The sequence below is a fragment of the Pongo pygmaeus genome, chromosome 1 (genome assembly GCF_028885625.2).
Source record: "Pongo pygmaeus isolate AG05252 chromosome 1, NHGRI_mPonPyg2-v2.0_pri, whole genome shotgun sequence".
NCBI lineage: Eukaryota > Metazoa > Chordata > Mammalia > Primates > Hominidae > Pongo > Pongo pygmaeus.
In genome coordinates, this window is record NC_072373.2 from 12228658 (window position 1) to 12244055 (window position 15398).

A 15398-nucleotide genomic window follows, 5' to 3' on the forward strand; every position below is an offset into this window, starting at 1 on the left:
CTTCCTTCCTCCCTTCTTCCTTTTTTCTGGGGGTGGGGGACAGGGTCTGGTTCTGTCATCCAGGTTGGAGTGCAGTGAGATGACCACAGCTCACTGTAGCCTCCACCTACTGGGCTCAAGCTGTCCTCCCACCTCAGCCTCCCGAGAAGCTAGGACCACAGGCATGCACCACCACACCCGGCTAATTTTTTTTTTTTCTCAGCCAGCTGTGCTTTATTGACAATGCGCTTCTCAGGCCTTGACCACGTACTTCCGCAGCAGGTACAGCCGCTCCTTCCACTGCTGCTTCTTGATCTTCAGGTTCTCCTCGTGCTTGTTGAGCCGGCGGCGCATGGTGCGTGTCTTCTTAGGCCGCAGGTCCAGGGGCTTGTACTTCTTGCCCTTGTAGAATTTCCTGAGGTTTTCTTTCTGAGTCTGGTTAATAACTGTGAGAACACGGGCAATGGATTTGTGGACGACTCGGATCTTAGAGAGCTTGGAGGCCGCACCGCCCGTCACTTTGGCAATGCACAGCTGGGACAGCTCCACTTTCAGGTCATCCAGCTGTTTCAGCAGCTCCTCCTTCTTCTTCCCGTGAAGATCTTGAGCCTTGATCTTGGCCATTGCTGCACAGGCCACTGACGCCGATGCCTGCTCCCACACCTGGCTAATTTTTTAGTGTTTTGTACAGGTGGGATCTCACTGTGTTGCCCAGGCTGGTCTCGAACTCCTGGACTCAAGCGAACTCCTCTCACCTCAGCCTCCAAAAGTGCTGGGATTACAGACATGAGCCACCGCACCCAGGCTTCCCTTCTTTCCACAAACATGTTTTTATTATATTTTTTCTTGGGCTTCCACAAAGTTGGATAAATATATCTCTTTTTGGAACAGGAGGGTGCATGCTAAAAATATCAGATGATTTTTCTCATTTTGATTTTTTTTAATATTGCACTAAAGACATTGGAAAAACAGTAAAGGAAAGAAAATGGTTCAGAGCCACATCATTCCTTCAGCTGTCTATCTTTATTTGTCCTTGTTTCCTTTCAACCCTTGTTTGTGGAATTGAACGCATTGCATGGAAAGAGTCACGTGATAGGTGTAATTTTTCTCCTCTGTGTTTTTCACTTAATTCTGATCTTCACCTCTTTTCTTGTCACAGCAGCTCTCCTTTGCCATTCACGCTAGAGCATAAACTGGGAGAAAGCAGGAATTTGGGCTGCTTTGTTCACTGTTTCAGTCTTCAATACAGTGCTTGGCATATTAGAGGCATTCAATAAATATTTGTTGAATGCATCATCTTCTTCATAATTCTACTTGTTAACAATGGCTTAGATTCCATTAAGTAGACCACAGGGTTGCTGCTCTTGAAGGTTTAGGTTGCTTCCAACTCTTCATTTGCATATGTACAACAAAATATTAGCCATCACCATACATACAGATTTTTTCCTTCATTTTACTTTATTTTATTATTTTATTTTATTTTTTGAGATGGAGTCTCTCTCTGCTGCCCAGGCTGGAGCACAGTGGTGCAATCTCGGCTCATTGCAGCCTCTGCCTCCTGGGTTCAAGTGATTCTCGTGCTTCAGCCTCCTGAGTAGCTGGGATTACAGGCGCCCACCACCACATCAGTCTAGTTTTTGTATTTTTGGTAGAGATGCGGTTTCTCCATGTTTGCCAGGCTGGTCTCAAACTCCTGACCTCAAGTGATCCGCCAGCCTTGGCCTCCCAAAATGCTGGGATTACAGATGTGAGCCACCGTGCCTGGCCTCCTTCATTTTAACTATTTCCTTTATTTTAATTATTTCCTTAATGTGAAGTCTCAAGGATGGGGTCCATGGTTGAAGTGGTCTTACATTTTCATGCATCATGATATATGTTTCCAAACTACTTTCCAGAAAGGAAACTACTTTCCAACATAGACTTTTGCTAGCGAAGCCCACCCAAGTGCATTATCAGACAGCTTTCCAGCTGACTGTGAGGGGTGGGGACCAGGCACGGGACCAGATGGCAAGCAATGACAAGAGGATCCGTTTGTAAATCCTGGGAACTCTCGCTGCCTTTCATCTCCTGCTTTCCTCTGGTGTCCGTGCACCCAGATGCTTCCTTCAAGTCATCTCCTCTCTCTTATTTGGTTTAAATTAAGAGTAAGCTAGGAGCTGGAGCTCGTCTCGGTGCCAATTCTGACAGGAAGTTGGACAGCCGCGATGCCTTGTGGAGCTCTTGGATTCCACGTGGGCTGAACGCAACCTTCACACATCTGCAGCCTCCATCTGCTGCTTCATCACAGGACATCATCCTCTGTCCAGGCATTGCTTAGTTTGCACAAGACGTGTCTGTGTAAAAATGCTTCACCACTCACTCCTCCGCAGCTGCCTCTGCTGAGCTACACAGCGCGCCCATCACTCTACATCTATAGGGAGCACACAGGGCATCATCTCATGGATGAAATTCACACAGAACTTACAGGGCAACTACATCTATGAGCTGCCAGTGTTATCCCACACGTGCTCATTGGAAGGAATTATAGAAAAGATATTGGACGTCCTTGTCAGAAGCCTTTGTTCTATTTCCAGCTCTGAGAAGCTGCAAAACCTTGGGTGAATCACTCACTGCCTGCAGTCCTCAGTCTCCCTCTCTACCAAAAAAGGAGAAAAACAGCTGTTCTTGCATCTCACACGGTGGTGGTGAGAATCGAATGAAACACTGTGCATGAACGCTTTGCAAACTGTGAAATGCTGTGAGATATGGAGCACTGGTATTATCATTTGAATGCCAATTCTGAAGTGCCCAGAGAGCAAATGGGTGACAGAGGCCATGGTTTGCTTTCCCCACAGCCATTCTAGACCTCTGTCAAGGCCAGTTGTGTTCAAGTCGCATCTGGCTTTATGTCCCGCACCCAGGAGTGAATCATGGTTGAGCTAAATGAATCGTGGAAATCTCATTCCTTCTTTGCTCCTTTGAGGCAGGCATGTGATGCAACAGAGATCCAGAACACTTGGGGAAAGATACTCCTCCGTGATAGAAGGAGAGAGCTCTCCCCTCCTCCTAGCTTGGACACTGTCTTGTGAGGACTTGGTGCTATGTGCTGCAGCTGCACAGAGCTGGCACCAGTAAAAGGAAAGCCAAGAGCAGCCGATCCTGGGCCCTGACGCTGTGGAAACAGTACATGAACCACCTCTGGGACTGCCAATCTCCAGACTTCTGATGTGCGATTTGTGAGTAAAACTTTGTGGCTTACATCAGACATTCTCCTACTTAAAGGTACAAACGGGAGAAACAATGGGTGATGGAAACGATCAAGTCTTACCAGTGGATGAAATTGAACAAGTTTTTCCAGCAGGCTCAATTCCTTGCCCTCTTGTCTCCGTCGACTTTGCTTTATTGTGGTTCACTTCTTTTTTTTTTTTTTTTTTTTTTTTTTTGAGACAGAGTCTCGCTCTCGCCCAGTCTGGAGTGCAGTGGCGCCATCTCTGCTCACTGCAGGCTCTGCCTCCTGGGTTCACGCCATTCTCCTGCCTCAGCCTCCCCAGCAACTGGGACTACAGGCGCCTGCCACCTCGCCCCGGCTAATTTTTTGTATTTTTAGTAGAGACGGGGTTTCACCGTGTTAGCCAGGATGGTCTCGATCTCCTGACCTTGTGATCCGCCTGCCTCGGCCTCCCAAAGTGCTGGGATTACACGCATGAGCCACCGCTCCCGGCCTGTGGTTCACTTCTTAGATTGCAGCAAGCGGCTGGGTGTGGTGGCTCATGCCTATAATCCCAGCACTTTGGGAAGCTGAGGTGGGAGGATCACTTGAGCCCAGGAGTTTGAGACCAACCTGGCAACATAGTGAGACTGTATCTCGACAAAAAATTTAAAAATTAGCTGAGTGTGGTAGCACATACCTGTAGTCCCAGCTACTAGGGAGGCTGAGGTGGGAGGATCACTTGATCCCAGGAGGTTGAGGCTGCAGTGAGCTGTGATTGTGTCACTGCACTCCAGCCTGGGCAACTCTATCTCAAAAAGTAATTAGTTAATTAATTAATTGCAGCAGTTAGTAAACTTCTGAGGCAAAACAAAAATGGTAAATGAATTTAAAAGTAAGTGGCTACAAGGAAATAAATTAAAATATGAGGAGTGTGTGATTACATGAACAGTGAGCACTGAGGAACTGGCAATGGGCCAGGAGAGCTACCCCCACCAGGATCAGGAAGCTGAGACAGAGAAGGGAGGGGGCACAGGACTGCAGAGGTGGGTAAAGGGGAGTCCAGGACTTCCAAGGGAAAAACTCCAAGGAAAAGTCTCCACCTGGAATGTGTCACCCAGCTCTCTGTCTGGACAAATGCAACTCTTAGTCCCATGATCAGCCAAACATTTTGTCTTTCTTTTCATAAAAGTTATTGCTATGGCCTGAATGTGTCCCCCAAAATTCCTATGTTGAAACATAATCACCAGTGTGATAGTAGTATTAAGAGGTGCAGCCTTTAGGGGGTGATTAAGTCATCCTCATGACTAGTGGGATTAGTGCCCTTGTCAAAGAGGTTGAAGGAAGCACCACAGTCCCCGTCACCCCTTTTGCCATCTGAAGATGCAGCAAGAGGCACCATCTTGGAAGTGGAGAAGAAGCCCTCACCAGACACCAAACCCGCTGGCACCTTGTTCTTGGACTTCACAGCCTCCAGAATTGTGAAAAAATAAATTTATATTGTGACATTTGTATAAATGACCCAGTCTGTGGTATTTTGTCATAGCAGCAGGAATAGACTAAGATAGTTATCAACTGAGGTTTTTGTTTTGTTTAATTTTGGGCTTTAAATGCAAGGCACTGTACCAAGCATAGTCCTCGGTTCATGACACACAATCATGATCAGTCCTTACGTAGCCCCTCTTTTACTTTCATTATTTATTTTTATTGCATGACAAACACTGCTAAGCCAGCCTCACTTAAGAATTAAAAATTTACCATAGATATACATCTCCCTATGTGCTCATCACTATCCCATGTCCCTGCTTGCCTCTTTTTTTTTTTTTTTTGAGATGGAGTCTCGCTCTGTCGCCCAGGCTGGAGTGCAATGGTGCGATCTCGGCTCATCACATCTTCCATCTCCTGGGTTCAAATAATTCTCCTGCCTCAGCCTCCTGAGTAGCTGGGATTACAGGGGCCTGCCACCATGCCCGGCTAATTTTTGTGTTTTTAGTAGAAATGGGGTTTCACCATGTTGGCCAGGCTGGCCTCGTGATCCGTCCACCTCGGCCTCCCAAAGTGCTGGGATTACAGGCGTGAGCCACCACGCCCAGGCTATCCCTGCTTGCCTCTTAAAGGGAGTTAATACTTTGAATTTTGTGTTTATCATTCTGATCTTTTTTTGGTTTTGGTTTTGGTTTATCCTGTACATACGTATGTCTAACCAATATATTGCTTAATTTTGCTTGTTACTTAACATTGCATGGCTAAAATTCATCCAAGTTGCTGAACGTGGCTGGAGTTACTTTATGTTCACTGTAGTATGATATCCCATTGTGTAGATATACCATAATTTATTTGTCTATTCTCTTGTCAAAGGACTTTTTTTTTTTTCATTCTTCCCTGTGTAGAATAAGAATTCTGTGAACATTCTTGTATATTATCTTGGTGTGCATGTGCTAAAGATTCTCTTGGATATTTACATAGAAGTAGAATACCAAATAGGCAAATATTCAATTAGACAGAATACTACCAAATTATTTTCCAAAGCGATTGTGCTACTTTAGTTTCTCATTGGTAATATGTAGGAGATCCCACCGATCGTTTTGATCTCTAATACTTGGTATTGGCAGACTTCATTTAATAATCACATGGGTATAAAATGGTCTTTAATTGTGCAGACACTGTGCAGTCCCCTGTGGTTTAACGTCTTTTTGTATATTTATTGGCCATATGCGGTTCCTCTTCTGTGAAATGCATTTCTCTGGTTTTTGCTCATTTTTCTATATTGGGTTGTCTTTTTTCTAGTGATATGTAGAAACTCTTCATTATTCTTGAGTGATCTTTGTTAGTTATTTGTGTTGCAAATATCCTCTCTCTCATCTCTCGCAAGGACACACAATTATTCTCAGAAACAATGTATTCTCAATACATATTGAGGAAGACTTAAGATGAAGATGAGAAGGGACGAAGAGCCCCAACGCCCACCCTCGACATTCCTGACAACACCTGGGATTTTGGGAAACGGACCACGGCAGGTGATTTTGTACCGAGATTGCTGATGGGAAGAGAAGTGGCGAATACTAAAGAGAAACCAATCTTCATGGAAGCAGGGACAGGAGAGGGTGTTGACAACGGGAGGGTAAAAATCAGACGGCTCTCATGAAAGCAAAGAAGAGGGTTGACTGTGAGTTAAAGCGTCAGGCTACCTCGTGTTCATTTATTTTCTTTTTATTTTTATGTCCATTTTTAAAGACTTTTAATCTGAACACTTTCGGGTTTACAGCAAAATTGAGAAGATGGTACAGAGCATTCCTGTATACCCCACCCCCAGTTTCCCCTATCATTAACATCTTACACTAGTAGGGTACATTTTTTAGAATTAATGAATCAATATTGATGCATTAGTATTAGCTAAAGTACACAGTTTAGTCAGATATCCTTACTGTACACCTTTTTCTGTTCCAATATCCCGTCCAGGAGTCCACATTACATTTAGCTGTCATGTCTCCTTAGGCTCATCTTAGTTGTGACAGTTTCTCAGACTTGCCTTGTTTTTGATGGCCTTGAAAGATTTGTGTGTGTGTCTGTGTGTGTATGTGTGTTTTATTATTTTTTTCTTTTTCTGAGACGGAGCCTCGCTCTGTCGCCCAGGCTGGAGTGCAGTGGCATGATCTCTGCTCACTGCAACCTCCGCCTCCCGGGTTCAAACGATTCTCCTGCCTCAGCCTTCCTAGTAGCTGGGACTACAGGCAGGCACCACCATGCCCGGCTAATTTCTGTATTTTTAGTAGAGATGAAGTTTCACCATATTGGCCAGGCTGATCTCGAACTCCTGACCTCGTGATCCACCTGACTCAGCCTCCCAAAGTGCTGGGAATACAGGCGTGAGCCATGGTGCTTGGCCTATTTTTTTTTTTTTTAATTGACAGGGGGTCCTGCTCTGTTGCCCAGGCTGGAGTGCAATGTGCAATCATAGCTCACTGCAGCCTCAACCCCCCAGGCTCAATCGAACCTCCCACCTCAGCCTCCTAAGAAGCTGGGACCACAGGCGTGCACCACCACACTCAGCTAATTTTCTAATTATTTGTAGAGACAGTGTCTCACTATGTTGCCCAAGCTGGTCTTGAACTCATGGGCTCAAGTGTTCTTCCCACCTTGGCCTCCCAAAGTGCTGGGATTACAGGCGAGAGTCACTGTGCCCGGCCAACCTTGACAGCTTTGAGGGGTACTGGTCAGGTGTTTTGTAGGATGCCTTGTATTGTAATTTGCCTGCTGTTTTTATCATGATTAGACTGGAGTGATGGGTTTTTGACGGGAAGAGCACAGAGACAAAGTGCCATTGTCATCACATGGTATCCAGGTGTATCTGTTTCCTAGGCCTGCAGGAACAAAGTACCACAAACCGGAATGGCTCGAAACAAGAAATGTATTCTCTCACAGTTCTGGAGGCCAGAAGTCCAAAATCCAGGTGTCAGTAGGGCTATGCTCTCTGAACCCTCTAGGGGAGGATCCTTCCTTGTCCTTTACAGCTTCTGGTAGCCCCAGGCGTTCCTTCTAGTCCCACAACTCCACACTCTGCCGCCACCCTCACGTGGCCTTCTTCCCTCTCTGTGTGTGAGTTTCTTCTTCTTTTTTTTTTTTTCTGAGACAGAGTCTTGCTCTGTCGCCCAGGCTGGAGTGCAGTGGCACAATCTCAGCTCACTGCAACCTCCGCCTCCCAGGTCCAAGCAATTCTCCTGTCTCAGCCTCCCGAGTTTCTGGGATTACTGGTGTATGCCATCACACCTGGCTAATATTTGTATTTTCAGTAGAGACGAGGTTTCACCATGTTGGCCAGGCTGGTCTCAAACTCCTGACCTCAGGTGATCCCCGCACTTTGGCTTCCCAAAGTGCTGGTATTACAGGCATGAGCCACTGCACCCACCCATCTTTATCTCTTCTTTTATCAGGTATCTGTTCAGATTTTTTGCTGATTTTTGTAGTTGTTTTCTTAAAATTTGGTTTTAAGCGTTATTTGGTACATTTTGGATACCAGTCATTTATCAGATATGTGTTTGGCAAATATAATCTCTCAGTCTGTAGCTTGTCTTTCCATCCTCTTAATAGCATCTTTTTCAGAGAAGAAATTTTTAATTTTAACCAAGTCCAACTTACCAATTTTTTTCTTTCACGGATCACATTTTTGGTGTATCTCAAAAGTCACTGCCAAACCCAGAGTCACTAGATTTTCTCTTATGTTTTCGTCTTCTCAAACTTTTTTTGTTTTACATTTTGCATATAAGTCTACATATTATATTCTCAGTTGATTTGTGCAAAAGTTGTAAGGTCTGCGTTTAGTTTTGTTTTTGCTTTTGTTTTGCCTATGGATGTGCAGTTGTTCCAGCACCATTTGTTGAAAAGACTGTCCCTTCTGCATTGAACTGCCTCTGCTCGTTTGTTAAAGATCAGTGGACTATTTGTGTGGGTCTATTTCTGAGCTCTCTTTTCTGTTCCATTGATCTATTTGTCTATTCTTTCACCATAGCACACTGCCCCAATTACTGTAGTTTTGTAAGAAGCCTTGAAGTCAGATAGTGTCAGCCCTCTAACTTTGTCTTCTTTTTTAGGATTGTGTTGTTATTGTTGGTGTTCTGCCTTCCGTATATATTTTATGATCAGTTTGGTGTTATCCACAAAACAACTTGTGGAATTCTGATTAAGATTGAAAGGAATCTATAGATGAAGCTGGGAAGGACTGACATCTTCACAATATTGAGTCTTCCAATCTATGAACACAGAATATCCCTCCAGTTAGTTTTTTTGTTTGTTTGTTTGTTTGTTTGAGATGGAGTCTCGCTCTGTGGCTCAGGCTGGAGTGCAGCAGCATGATCTCAGCTCATTACAACCTCTGCCTCCCAGGTTCAAGTGATTCTCCCGCCTCAGCCTCCTGAGTAGCTGGGATTATAGGCACAAGCCACCATGCCCAGGTAATTTTTATATTTTTAGTAGAGACAGGGTTTCACCATGTTGGCCAGGCTGGTCTCGAAGTCCTGACCTCACGATCCGCCCACCTCGGCCTCCCAAAGTGCTGAGATTACAGGTGTGAGCCACCGCGCCCGGCCCAGTTAGTTTTTTATGTGTTATTTTGTATTTTTGTCTTGGACTAAGGGAACAAAGAATGAGGTGGAAAGCAGCCACTTCTCAGGAGGTGACTCACTGAGAAAGTGACAGGAGGAAAGGAAAATCCCCCTTTTCAAATACAATTGAGGAAAATATGCTCAAAATTGGAAAGAGGCGGGCCTTAGGGCACAAATTCAAGAAATAAAGAACCAGTAGCTCTTCTGATATTTAGACAAAACATTCATTCTATAAACAAGATTACTTAAGCCTTAAAATAAAAGTGCACAAAGAGATAAAAATTGAGTGCACATAGAGGTATGTGAAGTGCATAAAGAACTAGGAGTGTAAATCTAAGGTCTCATTTTAAAAAGAGATAAAATAGAAATTTCATTTACTTATCATTAGGTAGGCTAGCGATCCATGACTGCATTCAGCTAAAATCTAATTTATCTCAGCAAACTAGGGCGTGGCTGCCACTGACAAAATGAGGAAATTGAAGCAGTTCTTGTTATATTTGGGTCAAAATACAGTTTGATCTCAATTTTCTAGGTCATTCAGGTAGAAGTTATGCCTGGGATGGAATGACTCAGTAACTACCTCATTTCCCTGTTTTCTCTGGTAAAAGATAGTTACATTCTCGTGTTTCTCTGAAGAAAACCAAAACATAACCTGGATCAATTTTAGCATTAGTAATGAGTATATGTTAATTACACTATTCATTTAGCCAATCAACGAGATTGTATTGGGTGCCATGTGCCAAGCACTATTCTAGGCACAGATGAGAGAAGTGTTCTGAAGAAAATAAGAGCAAAGTCAAAAGACAGAGATTGGAGGTCCTGTTTGGTATGGGGTGGTAAGAGACAACTTCCCCTATAAGGTGACATAGGAGCACATATAACCCTAAAGGATAAAAGAGGCGGAGCCATGTGGGTATCTGGAGGAAAATGTTTCTAGGAAGAAAAAGGCAGTGCAAAGACAGGAGCATCCTCAGGGTTTGTGAGGAAGAACAAGGAGGCCAGAGTGCTGGGGGCAGGAGAGAATGAGGAGGAGATCAAGTTCAAGCAGACACTGGAGCTGGCCAGAGTATGCAGGGCCTGGTTGGTCCTGGTGAAGACCATTGGAGAGCTTTGAGCATGAGGGTGAAATAATCTGATTTCCAAGGGTAATGAAATCAGAAGGCGAGGGGAGAAGCAGACAGACCAGTTAGGAGACTGTTGTGCAGGGTAAGTTCTTTCTGGCTTTGGCAAATATACATTCATATGTAGGGCCTCATTTTTAAAAAATGATATCTGAGGTAGGAAGATTGCTTGAGGCCAGGAGTTCAAGACCAGTCCGAGCAACATAGCAAGGCCCCACTCTGTAAAAAGAAAAAATGTTAAGCCATGGCTAAATTACTAGCGGTAGAAAGGTAAGAAGAGATTGGATTAAGAATATTTTTGAATGTAGAGACAACAGGATTTGCAAATGGATTGGAAGTGAAGGATGAGAGAAGATTCAGTCGGAACTCATGGAGTCATGCATGACTCTGTGCAACTTGAGCAGTCAACACCTAAACCCAGGAAGTGGGTTTACCCAAATCACTCCACCTTTATAGCACCTGAGAGGGAATGGGAACCACCCCAGAGAAGACAGCAGCTTAATTGTTCTTTGTTATTATAGGCTAGGCATGGTGGCTCATGCCTGTAATCCCAGCACTTTAGGAGGCCAAGGCAAGTGATTCACCTGAGGTCATCAGTTCGAGAGCAGCCTGGCCAACATGGTGAAACCCTGTCTCCACTAAAAATACAAAAATTAACTGGGCATAGTGACAGGCACCTGTAATACCAGCTACTCAGGAGGCTAAGGCAGGAGAGTCACTTGAGCCCGGGAGGCAGAGGTTGCAGTGAGACAAGATCACACCACCGCACTTCGGCCTGGGCAACAGTGAGACTATGTATCAAAAAAAAAAAATTATTTTAGAAATATTTAATATGTATGTCTATTTTAGAAAATGTGGAAAATAGAGAAAGAAGAAAAATAAAAATAACCACCTTTCCACCTCTGAGCAAGGGTAAACCACTACTGATAGTCAATGTAAGTTCTTTTTTTTGAGATGGAATCTCACTCTGTTGCCCAGGTTGGAGGGCAGTGGTGTAATCTTGGCTCACTACAACCCTGCCTCCCGGGTTCAAGCAACTTTCTTGCCTCAGCCTCCCAAGTAGCTGGGATTACAGGCATGTGCCACCAAATATGGCTAATTTTTATATTTTTAGTAGAGACAGGGTTTCACCATGCTGGCCAGGCTGCTCTCGATCTCCTGACCTCAGGTGATCCACTCACCTCAGCCTCCGAAACTGCTGGGATAACAGGCGTGAGCCACTGCTCCTGGCCTCTATAAAATATTTTTTAAAAATTAGCCGGGCATGATGGCAGAGGCAAGAGGGTCACCTGAGCCCAGGAGTTTGAGGCTGCAGTGGGCTATGATCACACTACTGCACTCCAGCCTGGGCAACAGAGCAAGACCAAAACCAAAACAAAACAAAATAAAATATAAAACTCATATAACTTTGCTATGGTTTCATCCCCCATGCAGCAATATTGAGAGGGAGGGCCTTTAAAAGGTGATTGAGACATGAGGGCTCCGCCCTCATTAGATGGATTGATCTATTCATGAATGAATGGGTTAATGGGTTAATGGTTATCATGGGAGTGAGACTAGTGGCTTTAGTAAGGAGAGGAAGAGAGACCTGAGCTAGCACACCAGCACACTCAGTCCCCTCACCGTGCAACACCCCGCACCACCTAGGGATGCTGCAGAGTCCCCACCAGCAAGAAGGCTCTCACCAGATATGGCCACTCGACTTTGGACTTCTCAGCCCCCATAACTGTAAGGAATAAATTTCTTGGAGGCTGGGAAGTCCAAGGTCAAGTGGCCACAAATGGTAGGGGCCTTCTTGCTGATGGGGACTCTCTACGGGGTCCCAAAGTGGCACAGGGTGTCGTATAGTTAGGAGGCTGAGTGTGCTAGCTCAGGCCTAGCTCAGGCCTCTCTTCCTGTTCTTATAAAACCAGTTTCCCTCTTATGATAACCCACTAATCCGTTAACCCATCAATCCATGAATGGATTAATCCACTCACGAGGGCAGGTCCCTCAGAACCCAATCACGTGCTAATGGCCCCACCTCTCAATACTGCCACATTGGGGATTAAATTTCAAACATGAGTTTTGAAGGCGACAACATTTAAACCATAGCACTGAGTAATTACTGGCAATGCTGGCTTGTGTTCCAGCACCTTCAGGGATCAATAAGCCAACACGTTATTGCTGTATCTGTTAGTCTTTCTGCAGCCCAGTCTTTTTCTATTATCCTCTTAGCTTACATCCTTCTTGGCTGACCCCAGTAACCCACACAAGTCCTCTAGGTTGTGCCTCCATGACCAGACAAGAGTCTCTCTGTTTGGGAATCTAGTCCTTTGGGAGGATTAAAGTGGATGGAGAATGGAACATCGGCTTGCATGAAGACATCCAGGCCCCACAGAAAGATCTTCTTTGGGAATCAAGAGGCGAGAGGGAATGGAGTTTTCTTAAATAACAGAGATCTAGAGTAATAGGATACTAAATGCCAAGATTGGAATCCTCCTTAAAAGACCTCTGTAGCCTAGCTTTGAAAAGGACCATATGTTTTGGGAAAAGGCTGCATCTCAGCAGTGCAAAAGCAGACTAAAACCAGAAGGTCCTTGTGGGAGGCCAAAATATGGTTTCCCGAGAGACATCCACGTCAGCCCCCTGGAACTTGTGCATGTTACCTTATTGGAAAAAAGGGTCTTTGCAGATGTGGTTGAGGACCTTGAGATGAGGGATAAATGTAGATTCTCTTGGTGAGCCCTAAATTCCATCACCAGTATCCTCATAAGAGAAAAGAAGAGAAGACAGACAGAAAAAAAGAAGACACAGAGAAGGTGAATATGAGGAATGAGGAAAGAGACTGGAAGAATACAAGCCAAGGAATGTCGAGGAATGCCAACAACCATCAGAAGCTAGAAGATGCAAGGAAGAAGTCTCCTCCAGAGGCTTCGGAGAGAGTGGAGTCCTGCTGACACCTTGATGTATGACTTCTGGCCACAAGGACAGTGAGAGAATACATATTTGCCATCTTAAGCCACCGAGCTGGTATTAATTTGCTATAGCAGCCACAGGACACTAATACAGTCCCCCTTCAAATCTTCTGAAATGTGTATGTCTTAACCCCCAAGAACTCTTAAATGATTTTATGAGATGGTAGCCCTTCCTCCCCTCACCTCAACTCCGACACCTCCATCCCCCAGAACGTGATTGAGATTAAATTACTCAAAATTATGCTAAGTGAGATTTAGAGCTAAATCTCAATCTAATTTTTAATAATAAAGCTAGGTACATTTTCTTGCACCTAATGATTGTGGAATCTATCCTGCCCTGTACTACAAATTGGTGGTCCTGGCCAGGCTTCTCCTCCCCTCTTGTCACTGTCCCTGCCTCCATGGCTGCCAGGAATCCCAGAGGGAAGGACTTTAGAAGCATTGGGGCATGCTTCCTTTGCCCTTCCCAGGAACTTAAGGCAGTGTACCCCATCCTCAGAGGACCCCCCACACAGTAAGGCTTTCAACATAGGCACAGTGGCTCACACCTGTAATCCCAGCACTTTGGGAGGCCAAAGCAGGTGGATCACTTGAGGTCAAGAGTTCCAGACCAGCCTGGCCAACTGGTGAAACCCCATCTCTACTAAAAATACAAAAATTAGCCAAGTGTCTTGGTGCATGCCTGTAATCCCAGCTACTTGGGAGGTTGAGGCAGGAGAATCGCTTGAACCTGGGAGGTGGAGGTTGCAGTGAGCTGAGATTTGCACTCCAGCCTAGGCAACAGAGGGAGACTCCGTCAAAAAAAAAAAAAAAAAAAGCAGCTCTATCCCACCTTGGTTCCACATTCTCACATTCTCAAAGCACGTAATCTCACTAGCACTTTCCCCACTTTCCCCTCCAATCCAATACGGTCTAGAGAGAGCACTGGGAGTTTCAGTGCTTGAACCATGATGCAACCCCTGAGTAAAACCTTCCTAATTTACTCATGGATCACCATCCCGCCTGCTCCCTCCGCAGGGATCTTTTCAGCATTGATGCATTCCACACAGAATTAACAACTAGATTAGTTTTTGTAGTTTCCTCCTCTCTTGTTATTTATTGTCCAATGAACACCAAGCCCCCTCATCTTTTGTAGTCTGCTTTTGATGTCCCTAGTGTTGGGGACCCCACTGAGTTCAGCACCCCCCATCCCTAGTCTGCTGCGGACCCTCTTGCCTGGGTATTCTCCATGCAATGCCAAGTCAGCCTCGCCCTGAGGCCAGCCTCAGCAGCAGCCTCATTACACTCAGCTGAAACTCCATTTCTCATTTTAATTCCTTTGAACCAAGCGGCTGCCCTCTCCCTCTTCGTATCTAACCGGCTTTTTCCTGATGGAAAAAAAATCATGACTAAAGTCCAAGCCCTTCTCACTCTCTGGAGTTCTTTAGCCAATCCTACTAGGAGATCAGAAAACTTAATAATTTTCTACTCACTGACAGAGCTTTAACTCTTCCTGAGCAAGTGATATTGAAAAAATGACAATTTGAACGAATATGCCTTTCCTCCTATAAGCACAAAGTTCTTAAAATTGATGTGGGAAAAATTAATATGGGGTGAGAGAAGGGGGTGCCTGATACAGATCAGAGTACCTCCACTTTCCTCTCTCCTAACCAGGAAGGTCAAATATGGAGGGCTCTATAAAGAAGGCAGAGAACAAAGACAGTCCTTTTTCTTGATGTGTAACAAACACCATTTACATAAGATAACTGTGCACAGAACAGTTTGCTAGGAATTCAAGAGTTAGGACAGAAGTTCAGCCTGTAACGCAGTTTGGCAGATCATCTGGGTTAGAATATTAGACTCACCTGCTCTGCAGAGCTCTCGGCTCCTCCCACCATTGATGATCTTTTTGATTTGGCCTCCAGCATTCTGCCATTTTTCTGAGCCCCTTCTTTCTCTCTAGACTTCCTTCTCTCTCCTTCCTAAATACCCCCATGAGCTCTCAGAGACATGTCTCTGCATCTCCCTTTTGACCTATCCAGCCATATTCTGAGGGCTAACATTCCAAAAGGCCAAA

General features: G+C 44.9%; 1 protein-coding gene across 1 annotated transcript; it reads right to left on the reverse strand.

Annotated features, from left to right (window-relative positions):
• Positions 1–207: 207 nt before the first annotated feature.
• On the reverse strand, positions 208–634 carry LOC129009168 (large ribosomal subunit protein uL29-like). Its single transcript, XM_054441780.2, has one exon. The coding sequence runs from the start codon at positions 601–603 to the stop codon at positions 232–234; it is 372 nt and encodes a 123-aa protein (XP_054297755.1). The 5' UTR covers positions 604–634; the 3' UTR covers positions 208–231.
• Positions 635–15398: the final 14764 nt, after the last annotated feature.